This window comes from Mustela putorius, unplaced genomic scaffold (assembly GCF_011764305.1).
Source record: "Mustela putorius furo isolate JIRA1106 unplaced genomic scaffold, ASM1176430v1.1 tig00000198_pilon_pilon_pilon, whole genome shotgun sequence".
In the NCBI taxonomy this organism is placed as follows: domain Eukaryota; kingdom Metazoa; phylum Chordata; class Mammalia; order Carnivora; family Mustelidae; genus Mustela; species Mustela putorius.
In genome coordinates this window covers 7135974-7153955 of record NW_025421311.1, presented here as the reverse complement: position 1 = coordinate 7153955, position 17982 = coordinate 7135974, and the positions used below count along the sequence as shown (strand labels likewise).

The window sequence follows — 17982 nt, the reverse complement described above, 5'->3', positions numbered from 1 at the left end:
ACTTTGGCTATATCGTGTCATTCCTTTCTGGTTGTTGCATTTTCTGCTGGAAAATCAGTTGATCGTGTAGCTGTTGATAGGGTTTCCTTTATACATAACTAGTTGTTTTTCTCTTGCTGCTTTTAAAATTCTCTTTCCATTTTTAATCTTTGACATTTTCATTATTATACACTATGGCCTAAACCTCTTAGCATTCATATTGTTCAAGTCCCTCTGTGCTTCCTGAACCTAGACATCTGTTTTCTTCTCCACATTAGGGAAGCTTTCAGCTCTTGTTTCTTCAAATAGATTTTGTATTGACTTCTTCCTCTTTTTCTCTTCCTTCTGGAACCCCCAAAACATGCATATTCTCTTGATATTATCCACGAGATGCATTCATTATCCTCATTTAAAAATATTCTTTCTTTCTTCTTTTTGCTGTATAGCCTGGGTGCTTTCCATTACTCTGTATTCCAGATCATGGATTCTTTCTTCCACAGTCTCTAATCTGTTTGTTGATTCCCTCTTGTGTATTTTTCATTTGAGTTATTCTTTGATTCTGACTGTTTCTTGTTCTCATTTGCGATCTCTTTGTTGAAGCTGTCAGGGAGCTCATTCACTCTTGTCTCCAGTTGGGTAAGCATCTTTATGTCCATGTCTTTGAACTCTTTATTGGGTAGGTTGCTTTTCTCTGTTTCATTTACTTCTTTCTGAGGTTTCTACCATGTTTTATTTGAAGCATAGTCCTCGTTCTCCTTACTTTGCTTGACTTTCTGTGTTTGTTCCTGTGAAATATGTGGAACAGCTATTACTGCTAAACTTGTAGGAATGATTTGTGTATGGGTGTCCCATTTGGAGATTTTGTGTGTTTGGTGATATTTACTGGCTGGCTTGAGCTGTGGCTGGCATCAGATGGGGGTCCCGGGGCACTCTGTGCTAGGGTCTGCATGGTGTGATGGCCGGAGATGACCTGGAAGTGAGCTGGGGTGGTCTCTGGGCTCTCCACACAAAGAGTTGGTTGGGCAGTTCCTAGTTGGGCAGTGGAAGCCAGTCGGAGCATGTTTGGGGCCGTCCCATGACTCTGTGTGCAGGGTGTCCTGGCAGGAAATCTGAAGCCTGAGCAGGTGTAACCTGGGTAGCCTGGGTAGCCCCAGGACTATCTCCCTTAAGGATACATGAAGCTGAAGCAGGTGCAGGCCAGGGAGGTCCTGTCGCCCTCTGTGCTGAGGATGCCCTGGGTATCCTGAGGTACTCTGTGCAGGAGACACCCTTGTTGGGGGGGGGGGCTGGACTTGATGTGGATACAGGCTGGGGTGTCATGGCATGCTATATTAAGGGGGTGCTCTGGCAGGGTGATGTAGGAAAGGTAGGTGTGGGTGAGGGGATCCTGGTACAATCCTGGCCAGACTGCTGAAACTGAAGTGGGTGCATGCTTGGGGGGTTCTGGAATGTTCTGTGAGTCCTCTGGAGCTGAGCTAGTGTGGGCCTAGGTGTTCCGGGTGGCTTTGTGTCTGTGTCACTTGGGTGAGATGGTAGGAGCTGTAGTTTAGGAATGTCCCACTGTGGATCACTCTGGGGCTGGCTTGGTGGGATGGCTAGAGCTGGCGTGCCTCGAGGCCCTGGTCTCACTGAACTGGTCGGTCAGCTGTGGTGCCCAGACCCTGCTCCAGCTCCTGCTGTTGAGGTGAAGGGGTAATGTAAACAGTGGTGCTTGCCAGTGCCTCTGAACCTCAGAAGGCTCAAGAGTTCTAGAGCTGGATTCTTTCTATTCTATTTTTTTTTTAACTTCATCTTTTTCCTGTGCCTCAGGGGATCTGGGGTCAGGGCCTGGTGCTTGCTGACGTGGCTGGCTGGCAAGGGCACTGGGACCCATTCCCGTCTGCACTATCATAGTGGAGGGGAGCATACACAATGGTGTTCACTGCGGCTTGGGGGTCTGCCTTGGGGAGTCTGGGGCTGGTGGGGGTGGCAGGCAGAGGGGCGTGCTAGAACCCTGCTCCTGTCTGTGCCATTGGAGTGCGGGGCGGGGGGGGGTGCCAGCTGTTGTACTCACCAGCACCTTGACCCTGGAGAGCGTTCCAGCTGGCCGTTCAGCAGATGCTCTAGGGATGGTTGCTTTATATTCTGGTTGTCCTTTTCAACTGCAACTTTTTTTGTAGAGCCCCAGGGCAGACAGATCAGCTCTGGGTCCTGAGTCCTGCCCCTTCCTGCCTCAATAGCGACACTGGGTGGGCTATGTCTCTCCCACTGTTCTCTCTGTGTCCCCTTGTCCTTGGGCCAGGAAGCTGTCTTGTCAGCCGTCCGTTCTTGTTCAGGAGGAACTGCCTATGTGCAGATGTAGATTCGGGGTGACTTGCGAAGGTACGGTGAGTCCACAAGGAGGGAAATTCACAGTCTTCTGAGTTGCCATCTTGGACCCTGCAACTTTGCAACAACAACTTCAGGGCTGGTGGTCAGGAAGGCTTCACTAAGAAGGGGACACTTGAGGACAGACTGCAGAAGTGTGGGTGGGAAACGTGCAGGGACGTGGGAGGCTGGGGAGGGCAGGCTGGGGAGGGCAGCTGGCAGAAATGCCCCCGGGGCGCATGGAAGGCAGCTTGGGAAGCTGCCAGGAGGCTGGGAAGGGGCCGGGTTTCCCTGGAGTGGCGTCCGAGAGACCCTGCTTTCTGGGGTGACGGTGCTGCTGTCGACTGCCCGTGGAGCAGCGGGGGAGCCAGGTGACCGTGCGGGGTGGGACCTGTCCTCAGAGAGGCGACGGAAGACGTCTCCACGGGGGATGCTCCCAGCATGGGAAGACTCAGCTCTGCACCTAGGGTGGGGAAGGCTCCACAGACGACTGTGGGGAGGACCCAGGCCAGCCTAGGGTGGGAGCAGATCCGGACACCCTGAGCCATGGCCGGCGTTCACCCTGCTGATCACTGATGGGCTGCCTGATCTAGACATCTGGCCTGACCTTTTGCGACCAGGTGGCTCTCACCCAGAGCAGTGGGGTGAGGCCTGAAGGATGAGTCTGCAAAACCTACCCCGGGGTTTCCAGTGTGAGAGTGACCTACCTTATTCATATCAGTGAGAATATTCTGGTTGCTATGCGGAGGGGGTGGGGGAGAGAAGAATTAGGAAGAAGGGGTTCATGTTCTAGAAGTTTCTTTAGAGACCCGGGCAGGCCAAATATTGACGTTGGGCGGGCTGCCCTGGACCCGCACAGTGCTCAGGATGGTGGCCTTGGGTGACACTCTTTGTGACCGACGTAGGGTCTTACATGGCCTGGATGGGCATGTGGCCAAACCCTCACCCACCACCACCCAAATTAAAAGTCTGACTTGAGTCGACTTCAGAGGCGAGTCCCTGCAAGGGCTCCTGTTCCACACACTGAGTTGTTGACCCTCTCAAGGGAGGGGCAACCGTAGCAGGCCCCCCGTTGCCGACCATCTTCTAGATTTGTCTTCCTCAAAATTGTGATCCACCATTTGCTTTCTGTTTACAAACCTCCAGTATTTTTACTGGACCCAGTATTACTTGTTTGCAGGGACTTCACACCCCAATTCTTTCTTTTCTTTTCTTTTTTCTTTTTCACAGCATCAGGTATTTTATTTATTTATTTATTAACACATAATGTATTATATGTTTCAGGAATACAGGTCTGGGATTCATCAGTCTTACACCATTCGCAGCAGTCACCATAACCTTCCCAATGTCTGTTCCCCAGCCACCTTATCCCTCCCCCTCCCCCCCAGCAATACTCAGTTTGTTTCCTGAGATTAAGAGTCTCTTAGGGTTTTTCTCCCTCCCTGGTCCCATCTTGTCTTATTTTATCCCTCCCTAGCCCCCATGACTCCATGCCCTGCCTCTCTAATTCCTTGTATCAGAGAGATCATATGATAATTGTCTCTCTGGTTGACTTATTTCGCTCAGCATAATACCCTCTAGTTCCATCCATGTCATGGCAAAGGGCAGGATTTTGGGGTTTTTTGATGGCTGCATAGTACTCCATTGTGTGTGTGTGTATATATATATATATATATATATATATATATATATATATATATATCACATCTTCTTTATCCATTCATCTGATATTGGACATCTAGGCTCTTTCCATAGTTTGGCTATTGTGGACACTGCTGCTATAAACTTCGGGGTGAACATGCCCCTTTGGATCACTATATTTGTGGGTTTTTAAAAAGACTTTATTTATTTGACAGACAATGAGAGCAGGAACACAAGCAGGGGGAGTGGGAGAGGGAAAGCAGGTTTCTTGTTGAGCAGGGAGCCCAATGTGGGGCTTGATCCCAGGACCCTGGGATCATGACCTGAGCTGAAGGCAGATGCTTAACAACTGAGCCACCCAGGTGCCCCTACATTTGTATATTTAGGGTAAATATCCAGCAATTGCTGGGTCATAAGGTAGCTCTATTTTCAACTTTTTGAGGAACTTCCACACTGTTTTCCAGAGTGGCTGCACCAGCTTGCATTCCCACCAACAGTGTAGAAGGTTCCCCTTTCTCCACATCCTTGCCAGCATCTGTCATTTCCTGGCTTATTAATTTTAGCCATACCGACTGGTGTGAGGGTCTATTCTCACTGTGGTTTTGATCTGTATTTCCCTGATGATGAGCACTTTTTCATGTGTCTGTTGGCCATTTGGATGTCTTTGCAGAAATGTCTGTTCATGTCTTCTGCCCATTTCTTGATTGGATTATTTGTTCTTTGGGTGTTGGGTTTGATAAGTTCTTTCTAGATTTTGGATACTAGCCCTTTATCTGATATGTCATTTGTGAATATCTTCTCCCATTCTGTCTGTTGTCTTTTGGTTTTGTTGACTGTTTCCTTTGCTGTGCAAAAGCTTTTGATCTTGATGAAGTCCCAATAGTTGATTTTTGCTTTGCTTTTGGCGATGTTCCTAGGAAGAAGTTGCTGGGGCTGAGGTAGAAATGGTTGCTGCCTGTGTCTGTGTTCTCCTCAAGGATTTTGATGGATTCCTGTCTCATCTTTCAGCCATTTTGAGTCTATTTTTGTGTGTGGTATAAGTAAATGGTCCAGTTTCATTCTTCTGCATGTGGCTGTCCAATTTTCCCAACACCAATTGCTGAAGAGACTGTCTTTATTCCATTGGACATTCTTTTCTGCTTTGTTGAAGATGAATTGACCATGGATTTGAGGGCCATTTCTGGGATCTCTATTCTGTTCCACTGATCTCAGTGTCTGTTTTTGTGCCAGTGCCATCCTGTCATAAAGCACTTCAATTCTTGAGGCAGGCATGACAAAACGGAAGGGCTGGTGGTGAGGGCTTCAGTCCGAGCTGCTCACACAGGGGCATGGGCTGTCTGGCCTCTGTGTATCTCCTAGCTTGATCCCCATGAACTCAGTAACTCAGCCAGTCCAGAAGCACCTGGGTGGCTCAGTTGGTTAAGCATCCCACTCTTGATCTCAGCTCAGGTCTTGATCTCAGTGTCCGTGAGTTCAAGCCCTGCACTGGGCTCCATGCCCCACTGGGTATGGAGCCCATTTTAAAACAGAACAAAGCAATTCAGCCACTTGAAACCCTCTGTCCTTGGAAGGTGCTCTGAAACACGCCTGCCCTCTGTGCATGTTCCTTCTGACTTGTATGTTCTCTTGCTCCCTAAAGCCATCACCTGACTGCCTGAAGCAGCATCACTGGTCGTAAGCCTCCTGGACTGCTTCCCTTGTTCCCTTTTCCCTGGACTATGATCTTTCCTGGGAAGAAGCCAAGAGACATTATAGCTAACTTTGTAACCCTGAACATGAATTAGGTGGTGGTAATCATCCATTCTCTCCAGGTATTTTCGTCTTCAGCACCTGCCTCAACAAGAGCTAATTTAGCAACTGATGAATGAATGAATGAATCAGTCATAGGGCAAGAGTGAGCCCAACACAGCCACTGTTCTTGAGGCTCACTGACTTGGCCCAAGGGAGAAAGGCCGTGGGTCAACCAGCCAACTTCTTGAAATCTTACAGCCAACCCCACAGAGGCCCGTCCTAAACGAGCGTGGGCCTCCTCTCTGTTAGAAAGGCCAGGGAAAGCTGTAGGGACGGCTAGGGTTTGCTGTGGAGCCGGGCATTCTGTCTGGTGGAGGCTGGTGAAGAAGGGTTGCCTGTAGGGTGCTGCCTAGAGGGCTAGGGGCCTTGCCTGCTGCTGGTTGGGAAGGGTCAGGGGTCTTGAGTCTGCGATGGCTGTGGGGTGAGACAGTGCATCTGTTGGTCACTGGGACTGGGCGGGCTGTGATGATATAATAAGGCGTCCTGCCTTCATCATGCAGGCACTGTCTGTGGTGGGGAGGAGCTGGAGGTGGAGGTCAAGGGCTTCCAAGAAGCGCATCAGGAGAAGCATAGCTCCAGGGAGGCCCACGTTTTGCTGTGAGCTGCCATTATCTGCTTTACAACCGGAGAGAGCCAGTGTTTCTCAGAATGTGCTCTTTTCCTCTGGGAGGACCCCCTGCCTCAGAAACGCAGTGTCTCTGAGGGTCGTGTGGGCAGAGCTTAGCGGGTGCTGCTGTGCTGTGACCCAAGGCTGAGTCAGGTACCCCTCCAGGTCAGCAGAGAAGGGTTGGAAGGCACCCTGGTGGCAGTGCTGCCTGTCGATAGGGACAAACAGCCCCCCACAAGATGGCCAGCTAGGAACACCCGCCCCTGGCTCCCTAAGGGCCAAGGAAGCGAGCTGCGACACAGCTGCCTGGCTTCGGCTGGGACCCCTAGAGCCTGGCTGCTCGGTCCTTGATGCACATATATCTTTGCACCATGACTGGAGCTCGTGGCTGGATTCCCATGTTCCTTGCATCACCTTCTTAGCTACGGGGCATTTTCTGCTTCCATCTGGAAGGTGGCCTTGGATGTCTGTATATTAAATTCATCTTCGAGGGATCAGGATCTTCCCAGGCCAGTTGCCAGGGTCCTCTTTCCCCACTCCCATGGCCACTGCTACCTGGTGAGCTCAGTGTCACCAGGCAGCCTCTGGAGGGGTGGGGTTGTGGGGGTAGAGAAGGAGCAGAGTGCAGAATCCTGATCTTTCTGGATGACAGGGAACCAGGGGGAGCTGGGGAGGGCGGCTTGTGAAGGCAGGGAGGATGGAGGCACCGATGTTTTTAGGCCCCTGGGACTGGTGGTGCATCGCTGTGCTGCCCCGAGGCCAGGGGTGGCCTCCGGTCCCACTCGGTCCCGTCCACGGCTGTGGGCCCCGCCCATGGCTGTATGCCTCCCTGAGTGCACAGAGGCCATGAAGTTGAGCTTGAGCTAGAAGAATGTGCATGTGCTCTGCATCTCCCTTGACGGATTCTGAATTCCCGGCATCTCCAGGAGCCTTGCATTCGTGCCTTGCAGCGTGCTGGGTCCTCGCCGTGTTCATTCGGTGTCATGCACAACCCCGCAGGTCTCCTCCCGGGCTGGACTGAAGAGCTCTTCGGGCGGTGACGATTGTGTTTGCCATCTCTGTGAGTCTTCCCATGTGCGTACTTGAGCGTTGCCCGAAATGAATGATAATTACGGGTTTGGAAAGTGGAGGGGAGAAAGGAGTCATGAAGCCTGGGGGTGGAGAAGCCCATGTCCTGGCGCCCAGTGTGGGGTGCTGGCGGGGCTCACAGTGCCAGGGGGTGGCCCAGCTGGGTCGCTGGCCCACAGAGGCTTCCGGGCAAGAGCGAGAAGGGCAGGGCATTAGGTGGGTGAAAAGTGCATTTCGTAAGCTTCGTACTTCCTGCGTTTGGAGAATTCTGCCCCTCACTGAGCTCTCCTGGGGAACCGAAGGGTATCTGCTGGGCCACCTAATTAAACTTGTCTGGCTCTAGTCTCAGGCTGGATTTGTGCAAATAGAAGGCCTGGGAACTGCCAATGGCAGCCCCTTCATATGAAAGGTGTCGTGTTTACGGTGGGCATTGTGAGAGCCCATGCACTAAAGGGGGCTTCTCGAAGGATGCCTAAGAAGGGCACTGCGCATGATTGGAAACAGAAAAGAATGCACTGCCTTCTACCGTTTATGTGCTTCGCATTTGCAGAACCAGGACTAGGTCAACTCTCACATGCATGTGCGAGTGCAGAGGGTCTGACTTGGTCCTAACAGGCCACAGATGAGGTGGTGGTTCTCTCTGGTCACTAATCTGCCCGTCTCTGCACACAGAGGGTGGACGCCAGTGCCAGTTCTGAGAGTGGCATGGAGAGGAATGCAGTTCTTAAAAAGTTGCTTTAAAAAAATCTTAAGGCCAAGTAGTGCCTAGGTGGCTCAGTTAAGCATCTGATTCTCCATTTCAGCTCAGGTCATGAGCTCAGGGTGGTGGGATTGAGCCCCGCCTTGGGCTCCGTGGTGGGTGTGGGGACTGCTTAAGGTTCTCTCCCTCACTCTCTGCCTCCCCCCTGCTTGCTTTCTTTCTCTAAAACAAATCTTTAAAACAGCATCTGTGGCTGAGGCACAAATGTTCATAGGTGTTGAACTGGTGAGAGACCCTGTGATAGGTATTGTTGTTGTAAATAAACTCAACCTTTGAGTTGCTTTCTCAACTCTCTCTTTTTCCAGCATGACTTGATTCATCAGGATGTGAATCCTCGCTCTGAGGAAGGAGCAATGAGACGGAGGAACGAGACGGGGAGGATTAAGCGATGGGCGCTAGCCCACGGGGCTGCCTCCTTGGGCGCCTCCCCGGAGCCTGTCCCGCCCCTCCGGCCTCACACAGACTTAGAACTTGCTGCCTTTTCTGCTGCTACAGCTGGGCACCACAGTTAGATCTGCTGCCGGCGAGGAGAGGAATCCCCTCACTCTGGATCCCAAGTAAAGAGCTTACGGGGAAGAGGGAGGGGGAAAGAAAACACCTGACAAATGGTGATTGTAGCAAAAACAAAAACAAAAACAAAAAAATCAAGAAGCAAAATGAAAAACTGAAAAACAATGGAGGGAAAAAAATCCTGATCTGGAAAGAGAAGTTCCTTAGACATAGACCTAGAACATGAGTATGCTAGATCCTGAAGATCAGGAGACCATTTTGGATTTGTGACTACAGATGACAGACTATTTTCAATTCCCAGTGGGTATCAAATGAGAGGTGAACCTACTTAGAGTAGGCATTAGTGGGATCCTAAGCTTGATTCATGCCAGGGAGGGAGCAGCAAACAAGACACATACAACAGAGACCTCATCAGGTCACAAGATGATGCAGAAGGCCCTAAGAAGCTTAGGTTAATGACTGGTGGGAAATTATTAGAATAGTGAGGAATGACTAGTTATCTTTGGCCTTTAATTCCAATTTTCCCATGAGTTAATGATGGCTCTGACCCATTGGTAATGAACATGTGTGTATCCTGTGTTCCTAACCACGGCCTGTAGGCAAACGGCGGGACTAGAGAAAGGGATTCCTGATTACTTAGCATCTGTGCTGCTGTAGGAGGTCAATGTTGTCATGACACAAAAACAAACCACCATTAAAAAAAAGATATTTTTAATTTTTTTTTTTCTCAGTGGCAGATTCACATCGCTGTTCTGATATGGATTTCCAGTAAGTCTCAAATACTGCTTTTTGGAGTTGTAAAAATTCCATGACAGAGACACAGAGAACAAACAGAGGATAAACAAAATTGCATCGGTTTGTTGGATGGTTGTTCTAAACATTCTTTACCTTATTTTCCTATAAGAAAAGTTGGAGGGACCAAATTGGAAATTCCATCAGCATAGGACTAGGGTTGGGGGCGGGGCGGGGACAGTCTAACAGGAAACAATGAGATCCGTCATCGGGTTTGCGAGCAGCAGCGGTGGGTTTAGGTCTCTGAGGAGGTCTGCGTGTTTGTGGGTATTTTGTGTTAGGTAGGAAACATATAATTTCAAAAAACAGAAGATCTAAAACATACACTGTATAAAAACAAGCCATTGTTTTTCAGTCTTATTTTTTTTTTTTCTTCCCTTGAGACATACGATGCTTTAAGTAAGAGAGGCGTTGAAAGCTTTAATGGACAACAGTTATTCAACTGAAATACCTTATACAGACAGTTGGTCAACTTGGTAAGTTTTAAAAGTGAAGTTTTGCAAATTTTATCAGACTGAATTAAAAGATGGACAGACTTTTCAAAAAAAAAATTAACTGCCAAAGGGTCAAACCCTTAAACTGTTTTTAAATCTTCAGATTAGGGACCATAGGGAAAAAGCTACTCCTAATACATAACAGTGTGACTGTGACAAAATAAAGAGAAGGTTAACAGATGGCATTTAAAGAAAAAAATAACCATTTTGAACCGTAAACACTTAAAAAGCTAGCATTGTATTCCAATTTTAAAAGAAAGTATGACTGAAGTGGATGGTAACGTTCAAAACTATTTAATGATCTTATGAAAATGTTATAATGTCAACACAATTTATCAAGCACTGAGAACGAACACGGTCAGCAGTATGTAGTTTCAATGAATTTAAAATCACACATGATCGTGTCAACAATATCGTTCACCAACGACAGTCCTAAGGTGTCTAAAAAGATCTATACTAAAGGTCTGGACAGAGAAAGCAGGGATACGCTTGGTTTCTTAAGAGTCACAAACAGCAAATGCACATTTTAGCTACAATTACACTAGTCACAATTTTTAATCTTACAGAATAAAGCTATAGTATGTGAAATTACAATATATTTTTCTTCTTTAAAACCATTTTTAAAGAAGGGCACATCTGTCATTTTTTAGAAGTCAAAAAACCAGCAGAAAGATGTAACTGACAAACACAGTCTTTAAAATATTTTGTGGCTAATTACATGCTAATTGTCAAAGTACAACAGAATTTTTGGTCCGTGAGGCCCTTAAAAAATGAAATGTAGGTAAGGTATTCCCATTTATCAATAGAAATACAAAGTTCATGAAAAAACTTCAATACTTATTAAAACATCTGTTGACAGAATGCTTTTTTTGTGTGCGGTTTAACACTGAGAAGTATCTCTAATAAGTAAGTAATGGACATCACAGAAGAAACAAGGAAATTAAGATGCTTTAATAGGGCCATCTCGAAATCCTCTTTTGAAGGCCATCAGTAATAACATTGTGTTTGAATGTCAGCTGAAACACTTCTCATTTCTTGTATTATCATGGGTCGGAACTTCCGGCTGAGCCATGCTGGGTTTCCTCCCCCTGGGACAGGGATGCTCGAACTCTGCCCACCAGTCCAGCCGCACAGCTACCCTGCTCACTGACACTCTGGTCTGCGGCGGCTTCTGTGCCGTGTGAGCAGCGGTGAGCAGGTTGGAGAAACCAGAGGATTCCCCAGGCCCGGACTAGTTCCTGCCTGATCGGTGACTGAGAGAGTTGGTCAGTCCCTGCCCTCGGGAGCTGGCCAGGCCCATTGGCAACACCGCGTGTTTCTCTAACTTTGATCAGCTCCACTTTCTCTGACACTAATGCACATGTGTAGTTCCTGGATTTGACACTTCCATTTTATTTGTGGGTGTTAGACCTAGAAAGCTCGCCTTGAGTAAGTCAGTCGGAGAGCAAAAACGAGAACAGAAACAAATCTACCTTAGGGCCAGTGCCATTAAATGGCGGGGGGGGGGTAGGAGGAGAGGGGACAGCTTGAGAGTTTTCAAAGCACACACACATACATATCTCAAGCCCTATCTAACCTATCACAAACTAAGAGCTACAACGTAAAGTATATTTGTTTTATAAATATATTACTGTCCATATACATAGATACAACCGTAAAAGACATGTTAAATAATTATCTGTATAATCAATACTACTTTAAGTTTTTGTGTTTTAAAATTACACATTCTATTAAAATTATCAAAATAACTCTTTAAAAATACCAGGAATAAAACCACTGAAGAGTTGCTTTCCATTCAAGTGGTTCTAGAATCTTATGGTTGGTCCTCCAGACTCCAGGCTTGGTCCTCCACAAGTCAGACAGAGTCCAACGGAGGGAACGAAGGTGAGCCACCAACGGCGTGACACCCTCTCCCGTCTGTAATACTTCAGGACAAGTATGTAGGCATGTATGTATATACATATAAAAATGCTCTTTTTAAAGTTATATTACATATTCTCATAAAGGAAATTTCATAAAAGCACAAAGTTCAAGTTTCTACCAGTATCCTCACACACTGGATACTGGCATGCGTTTCTTTCAAATGTTGAGGTCAGAGACAAACTCTATCAGGATACAGAGGTCATAAACGGACGGAAAAACGGACGTATCGCGCACAGGGAGGAAACCGTGAGGGCCAGGATTTGGCCAGCTGCATGCTGCTCCCTCTGTATGGAGACACAGAGACAGTGAACCGGCTAATTACTGGGGAAAGGACAGTCAACTGTCCAGCGTTCGGGGGCAGAATATTCCAATCCAAATTCTTTCTCTCCCATCAGTGGACCACTCTGGGCAGTTTCTCTGCTAACCCCTCCCTCTCCAGTTACCTACTAGCACGGCTGGTAGAAGATAGGATTAAGGTTAAAGTTTTGGCTACAACGAAGGTTCGGAGTCAGCTATGGATTTAATTTAGTGATGGATCCTTTTACTTATTGCTTTAGAGAATTAAGAATTTGCTGTATCAAAACTCTGCCAAAAATCTGAGGGGGACACCTTGTCCGCTTGACCTAAGAAAACTGCTCTTTCTTCCCTAACAGGTCACTATACTGAAGGATTTCGGTGTGAGCAGTTGAGGGCTATTCACTTCGGGACAGGTAGTGGCGAGCTGCACTCCCCTCCCCCAGTCCGGAACGCACGGAGCGGCGACAGACAGTAAGCGGACACCACGAGGAGCTCAGACTAAAAGTGAGATCCGCAGCATGGGCGATCTCACTGAAACAGGTTTAGTGCACTTTGGCAGAGTCTTCAGAGAGTGAAAATGCTAACGTGACGAAAATGGAAGCGAAACCTACAATTTAAAAAGGATTTCATACTGGAAAAAAAAAAAGAAAAGGCTTAGAACAGGACTAAAAGAAAAGGTACTCCACATCTGTAACCCTAGTTTTGGCACTCGTTTACTCCTACACTTAAACTTGTTCTACGGAGAGTGACCGACGGAATCAGGGAGAAGAGCTTGACAAAGCGAGCAGGGTCGCCCCCAGACCTCGCTCAGATGGTGTGTGTGGCAACGTCTGCATTGTTTCTGGGTCCAGAGGAGGGCCACACTCAGCTCCACACCACCAGTAATTGTGTAGAACACCACTTTCCTGAATTAAGTTTGCTGAACACGGTTCAGATTATTGGATATGTCAATATGCACAATGCCTTTTAGAAGCATTTACTGTATACCCAAATCCTACTTCATGCAACACACAGTGTCACACAAGTAGTGAAAATGTTATCCTAGTCAAAGGTGCTTGGACATTATTTTCAGGCAGCATTTTACCTTTATTTTTAAGTTCTCACTAGGTAAGTTTTAGGAGAAAGAAAATGCCAATAACTGTATTGAATATATTTTAATATAGTCTATAAAACTAAGACAGACACTTTTATTTACCTAAATTGTTACTTTTATTTTTCTACCCTATCCTAGACCTCAATTTTACTTTAAAAATTTGTACTTAAATAAGGGATAAAATGTTGCCCAAAAGTCTAATCATAGTTACACATTTGTGTTTTCACTAGATCTACAAATCAAAATAGTTCTTATAGTTAAAAAGATACAATTTGTATCAACAGTAAAAGGTACTTTCTGGCTTTTTCAGGGCTTTACTTCCAACTGTAGCATGGAGAATGGTCAGAATACCCAGGGCATCGAGGCAGACACAGACACAGACTAGGAGTCTGTCATGCAAAGTGAAATTCGGAGCCTGGAGGCGACAGTGAAGTCGTGTGAGGTACACGACCCTCTACCCTCAATGCAAAGGTCTGTCTGCTGAGAACAAAAAGGAATTCCCATCTAGCAAAACCCACTTTGAAACCAGAAATATCCCTTACTAATACTAGAACAGACTTTAGTCTGTAGCTAAAACTACACTATTTGTGGCAAGAATCTGGCCTTAATAATATAACAGGCCCCCCAAAAACTACCTTCAGGAAAATGGAAAATATACAGTATCTTACAAACATTTTTAAGTTACCACTTAAAATGCCTCCACCACCCTTCCTATAGTGCAGTATCAATAAATTTTGCATATCCTCAACACGTACACCCACCTCAGGCCAGCCTTGATAAATAGCAGGAAAGCGAAGAGTATATTAAATATAAAAGTTGCATTGAGAATAATTAGATTCATTAAAAACAGGCAAGTACTGTGAAAGGGTTCTTTTATCCAGTCTTGCTGTGCCCCGAAACAAAAAGGACGAACACATTAAAAATACAGGTTAATGAGAATCTGGGAATTCAGTTCCATTTTCTACTGCCTAGAAGCACATCAGCGCTGGGTCACAAAGCTCTAAACTGGCACAGTTACGGCTTATGCCTTCTTAAAAAAAAAAAAATGGAAACAACTTTTTCCATTGATTGCATCTGCTTTCCTTTAAGTCAACCATATTAAATTAACTAATTACCTAACGGGGAGGGAAAAAAAAAAATCCAAACAAAAACAAAACAATGAAAAGTGCCGTAATGTAAATCATTCTAATATAGACTGTTACCCATTTCCATATAAACTGGTAACTTACATTTTGTTTAAAATATAAAGTCAGTGCTGTAGTATATCTTTGTTTCTATAAATAATGATTATAGCACAAAGAAGCCCACCTTCCCCAAATAAAAATAACTTAAAAAGCTGTAAAAGATTCCAATTAAGCTTGGCTTGCAAAAATAGTTGGCTAGGGTCTAGTCAAAGGTCCGACATTCGGAAAGTATTGTAATTGCTTGCAATTGATAGACAAACACCAAGGTAATAAAACACGAAACAAGGATAAAAAGTGCTGCATATAAACCCCTGATGCACCAAAGATTAATATCAAAGATCACAGAGACATCTAATAAATCAAACTGGAACAACTTCCAGCCGAGGAGAGAGCTTTTAAAAAGGAAAGGTTTTAAAAAAAAGTTTGGATGTAAAGCGATCCCGTGCCACTTCCGCTCTGGGGGGCTCTACGTCCAGATTCCATGATACAGTAGTTCACATAAATGGATACTATATAACCTCCTTGCGCCAAGGAGATCACGTGTGCTATTGTAGCAAACCTCCCTCAGCATTTGAGCTGAACAAAAAACTACTAAACACCACGAAGATGCATCGTCTCTCAGTAGCCCAGCTGCGACTTCTCCACGAGGATGGCGGCGGCCAGCTGCTGGGCGTCTGTAACGTGCGGGTTCCGCTTCATGACCGTCCGCACGAGGTCCGGGGGGAAGATGTTGCACAGGTTGATGTAGATCTTCTCTCGGTTGTCCTGGTACCGCGGGGCGTCCGGCGGCACCGCGCAGTAGGGGACGCGCCACGCGGGCTCCGGCAGCTCGGGGAGGCTCTGGAAGGGGAACTGCTCGTAGCCCGGCTGCGTGGGGTTGTCGGGCAGGGAGTAGGTCTGCCGGTAGCCATAGGCGTCCAGGCCGTAGCTCTGCCGCTCCCAGCTCGCCAGCCCGTCCTGGTGGGAGTAAGGCTTCCTCGGTCGGGAGGGAGAGCTGTCGTACAGCCGCGAGTCCGAGATGCTGTCCAGCCGCGTGGCCACCAGCGAGCGGCCCAGGTGCGGCGCCTTGGAGTGCGCGGAGCCGGGCGGGGAGGGGTAGTCTCCGGGGCAGCTGGAGCGCGCGCCCGCCGCGGGGTGCGGCAGGTGCACGGCCAGGTGGGGCAGAGGAGGCTTGTGATGGTACTTTGGTTCTTCGTGACTGTAACTTTGCACTCTAGCTAGGGGGTCGTGGAAAGTCTGCAGGAAGGGCTGGGAGTTAAGGCGGCTGTGCGGGTGCATGTGTTGACACTTGAGACTCTCTTCCAGCTGAGGGTCGGGCGAGCTGACGTAGGACCGGTCGTTGTACCCCACGTAGGAATCACTGCTCCCACAGCTCATGCTCCCTTCGCTACTGCAGTCAGAGGCGACGGAGCTGATCCTGTAATCTGTGTCCAGGGAGAAACGCCTTTCGGGACTTCGTGGGCCTGAGATGCTCAGGTTGGAGTACGCGTTCAACATGGAATAGTATCCGATGTCCACGGGCGAGTCGCACTTGGGATACTGTTCGTAAGGCATTGGCGTTCCGTGATTTTTGGTTGCCATCATCAGCGGAGGATATTGTCCCTGTGGTCTTTGATCCTGAGGTGGGAAGTGAACTCCAGATGGAAGGCCATTGCTTAGAGACGGAGCGCTTTGGGGTTTTGCGGTGGAAGTAGCCGGGATACTGACTAAAGAAGGGACAGACCTGGTTTCCAATTTGTTTTTGGTGGGAAGCTTTTCCTCGAGGTCTTGGTAGACTTGGGTCCTTATGCTGGGGTCCGACTGCCTCTTGGGAGCACCGCGCTTGGCGTCGGCGGTGCCGTCGGCTTTCGTGCTGCAGGGCACACTGTTGCTCTTCACCAGCCCTCCCTCGTTGGCCGTTTTGGCCGCAGTGTTTCTAGACATGGCCCGAAGCTCGTCGGCCACCGAGCGCTGCGGCTGGCTGCCCCGCTCGGGATGGTAGTATTTGCACTTGTGGCCGTAGGTGCACTTCTTCCCTACGGAGAGGAACATCGATTAGGCAAAGGAGCGCCCCACCGGCCCCGGCGGCTCAGTCTGGCACGACTGCTGTAACTCGGGAGACGAAGGCGGAAATGGAAGGGACACGAAGTTGCTCCTCTGTCCCTTCCTCGGGAGACCTGCCCCTCTCCGTCGTCCCCGCTTCGGTCCTCTCTGGAGCGACCGACCCACTGGCGGGGTGACTGAGTCACCTCCCGAGGGTTGGGTTAATGCCCTGCGCCCTCACCTCCTCCCTGCCCATCCTCTTCCCGTCTGGCTTCAGAAGTGGGACCTTCTGTTCTGGAGAGCCACGCGCACCGCGGCGACGCGCTCGTCCCTGCCTGTCTGAGGTGTGGCTCGAGGTCAGAACTCCACATTTTGACCTGCCTGGACTAGCGGAGTTTTTGGAACCACGTTTTAACTTTGGGAAATGCATCTGCATTGAACTTGACTAGGTAAAAATAATAACGTTTTTTCACGGCTAAGATGTTTTCTTAAATTTAATCACAATCCAAAGAACCACATACTATGCTGTCCAAAACATAACACGTTTATTTTTAGTAACAAAAGTTTAACAACAGACTGTGCTCTGAAGGCGTATATTAAATAGTTCTAAGGAAAGTTACCGTATGGACAAGGCTGCTTTTTGTGTTCAGGAACGATAGGTTTCTTCCTCAGAAAATTATCCAGGCTGGGGCCGTGTCTGCCAAGAGGGTCATCAGGGGGCATGAACCTGTCAGGGATAGAACGAAAAGTGATCCCTGAGTAGGAGGTTGATAATTTAATTCTGAAGACAGAAGGTAGAGATTGATTCACTCTAAGGACATTTTTTTTTTTTTGGAGATTTGATTTATTTATTTGACAGACAGAGATCACAAGCAGGCAGAGAGAGAAAGAGAGAGAGAGGAGGAAGGAGGCTCCCTGCCGAGCAGAGAGCCCAATGTGGGGCTTGATCCCAGGATCCTGAGATCATGACCTGAGCTGAAGGCAGAGGATTTAACCCAATGAGCCACCCAGGTGCCCCTAAAACATTTTCCATCAAGTCTTTCGATTCATTGTCTATGGAGTAAAGAATCTCAGTACACAGAATTTCCTTAATGAGCACAAAAGTGAAACATGTCAAGCTGAACTTGTATTGGTTTTAACTCAACTAAGTTTTGAGCTTTGCATGGTCTCATGAATTCTTTCTTCCTGCCAGCCTCGGGATTCTGTAAGGACCTCAGAAAACAGCACAGGCCATTTTAGGAGGGCGCTGTGAGCCTTGATCCTGTCCAGGACAGAGGCCGGGTGAGCAAGGAGCAGTGGATGGGAAGATGGACACCGGCCCAGCCCCAGTCCAGGCCCGAGGCCGTGCGTACCCCCGCGCTCGTCTTCCGGACAGTGGGCCCTTCAGGTATTAATTTCTGCAGATTAATACACTTTCCTAATTAGCAGACTTTGATGTGAGCTCACATGGCACAGCTGAGACTGCCCATTCTCTT

General features: G+C 47.8%; 1 protein-coding gene across 4 annotated transcripts in view; it reads right to left on the bottom strand.

Annotated features, from left to right (window-relative positions):
• Nucleotides 1-9396: 9396 nt before the first annotated feature.
• Nucleotides 9397-17982, bottom strand: part of ZC3H12C (zinc finger CCCH-type containing 12C) — an 80042-nt gene continuing 71456 nt past the window's right edge. For all 4 annotated transcript variants that reach the window (XM_013062417.2, XM_045077541.1, XM_045077542.1 and 1 more), the window contains exons 5-6: nucleotides 17128-17234; nucleotides 9397-16500 (exon numbers count right to left, since the gene is read on the bottom strand). In XM_013062417.2, coding sequence (XP_012917871.1) covers nucleotides 15104-16500; nucleotides 17128-17234 — 1504 coding nt within the window. In that variant the 3' untranslated portion in view covers nucleotides 9397-15103. The remainder of the gene's footprint in view (nucleotides 16501-17127; nucleotides 17235-17982) is intronic.